The sequence below is a fragment of the Monoraphidium neglectum genome (genome assembly GCF_000611645.1).
Source record: "Monoraphidium neglectum strain SAG 48.87 unplaced genomic scaffold scaffold04769, whole genome shotgun sequence".
NCBI classification, from domain to species: Eukaryota; Viridiplantae; Chlorophyta; class Chlorophyceae; order Sphaeropleales; family Selenastraceae; genus Monoraphidium; species Monoraphidium neglectum.
The window spans coordinates 1-2,071 of NW_014008860.1; the positions used below are offsets into that span (position 1 = coordinate 1).

A 2,071-nucleotide genomic window follows, 5' to 3' on the forward strand; every position below is an offset into this window, starting at 1 on the left:
CCCCCACACACACCCCACACACAGAAAAAGCAACACGCGCACCTTTCAACTTGTCGAGGTTGATGTTCGCGTTGAGCGCCTCCATCTCCGCGCGGGTGATGCTGCGCTTAGTCATCACATCCTCCAGCGCCTCCCCCTTGCGCACGGGGTAGATCCTTTTGAAAGGGGCACACGCGGAAGTTGCATGGGCGTGTGCAGGGGCGAGGAGTGCCCATGAGCACGTGCGGGTGTGCGTTGGTGGTGATTAGGGGGGCGAGGACGCGGCGCAGGGAGTGCAGGCTGCGGTGCTGACACACGTCGTCGCATGGTGGAGGAGGCATCAACTCTACTTGATGGGAGTGGGGCGTGCGGCCAGGGGCCGCCCGCTGCGGGCCGCGCTGGCAGCGGCGCCGCGTGAGAGCGCACCTTCTTTACCCGCCCCGCGCGCCCCCGCCGCGACGCCCACACCGTCCCCTCGGCGACCCCCACGGCCGACCCCGCTGCGGCAGTCGAACGGGCAGTCCAACAGGCGCTCACCTGTAGACGGACCCAATGCCCTCCAGAATCTCCTTGTCGCGCGACGACAGCCCGCTGGCCGGCAGGAGGATCGTCTGCCCCTCCTTCACCTGGCGGCGGGGGCCGCGAAACAGGGTGGTAACCGCATGGCTCGCGGCCTCGTCGCCGCCGCCGCAGCCGCCGCGGCCGCCGCGGCCGCTGCCGCCGTTTCTCGCACTCCCCGTCGGCCGCGCGGCGCGGTGGGGCGGACGCGCCTCTGCGCGAGCCTCTTCGCCGCCACTAACTGCCCGCCCCTCGGGGCCTTCCTCGCGCGCGGCGCGCAAACCCCGTCTGGCGCCAGCGCCGACGAAGGCAGCACGCGTAGGGATGTGCCGCGTGCGACACGGTGCGCGGCGGGCAGCGATGACAAATCGAATCAATCAACCATAAGGCAGGGGACTCACCTTATCCGGGTTGACATCGTGATTGATGCTGGTAATCTGCAGGATGGTGAAGCCTGCGGAGAAGGTAGAGTGCGCACGCCGCGCGCGCAGCACCAGACGCCAAAGTTGGCGGCGACGGATGCGGCGCCGCGCGCTGCGGGCGGGCGGGTCCCGAACGGGAGCAGGCGCGCGCGTGCGCCCCCTGTAAGCGAGCCCGGTGCTCACCGCGCTTTTCGGCGATGCTGCTCAGCGTATCGCCTTTGCGCAGCGTGTATGGGCGCACAGACACGTCGAATGCTGCCCTAACCACGCTCATGCCGCGTCTGCTGCACGCTCCCTGCAACCAACGAGCAGGGAAGGGACGTGTTGGCTTGGGGATCCCCCAGCGCTGGAGACACCAGCCTCGTAGCTATGCGTGTGAGATGGCACGTACCCGATGCATCCCCTGGCGCTGTCCGAGGGCTAGAGCCATGCTGAACTCTGGCTCGGCACGGGGCAGATCTGTGACACACACAGCAAGTGGCTGACGACCAGTTTAAAAAGCAAAGCAGCGTTCACAATCGTCAACAATCGACTCGGGCTTGATAAATGCAAATTGCACCAACTGTACAGGGAGTAAAGTCAGTGTGTCGGGGCTGACTTGGCCACGACACCCACCTGGGCCGCAGCTGCCAACTGCACTACAGGTGTTTCAGATTGCAGCACATCTTCTGGAGACACCTTCATTCTATAGTTTTTCACGAGTACTGTTTTCACACCTCTAAGAGCTGGGTGACCAGATCAATCGACACGCCACCATGGCGCAGGCGGCCTTTTTCGAGTGGCTAAAGCGCCAAGGGGCATATGTATCACCTAAGCTCGATTTATTCGGTGCTGGCGTTGATGGGGACCGCACAGTGCGGGCGCTCGAGGCCATTGCAGAGGGCGAGCGGCTGCTGCTGGTGCCAGAGGAGGCGACGCTTACTCTTGGCGCGGGCGAGGCCGCCACTGGCAGGCACGTGGCTGCCGCTCCCTTCTCCCCCGTTTCAGATCCCCGCGCCCCGCTCCGATCGCATGAGATGCTCCCGTGCGGTCGTTCGCGGCTGGAGGCCTGGCAGCGACCGCTCTTGGGTGTCACTCCCTCACACCCCCCCCCCCCACACACACACACACAC

General features: G+C 65.6%; 2 protein-coding genes across 2 annotated transcripts in view; one reads left to right on the forward strand and one right to left on the reverse strand.

Annotated features, from left to right (window-relative positions):
- Positions 1 to 516: 516 nt before the first annotated feature.
- MNEG_14791 (hypothetical protein) lies at positions 517 to 1,233 on the reverse strand (the record flags this gene model as incomplete). The annotated part of the gene is made up of 3 exons (XM_014036737.1): positions 517 to 800; positions 939 to 991; positions 1,143 to 1,233. Coding segments are annotated over 3 exons (428 nt in total), but the record flags the coding sequence as incomplete, so codon positions are not given.
- A 272-nt stretch (positions 1,234 to 1,505) lies between these two features.
- The window catches only part of MNEG_14792 (hypothetical protein), a gene marked incomplete at both ends in the record, with an annotated part of 2,695 nt that continues 2,129 nt past the window's right edge, over positions 1,506 to 2,071 (forward strand). The window contains one exon of the mRNA XM_014036738.1: positions 1,506 to 1,537. Within this exon, the coding sequence (XP_013892192.1) occupies positions 1,506 to 1,537 (32 nt within the window). The remainder of the gene's footprint in view (positions 1,538 to 2,071) is intronic.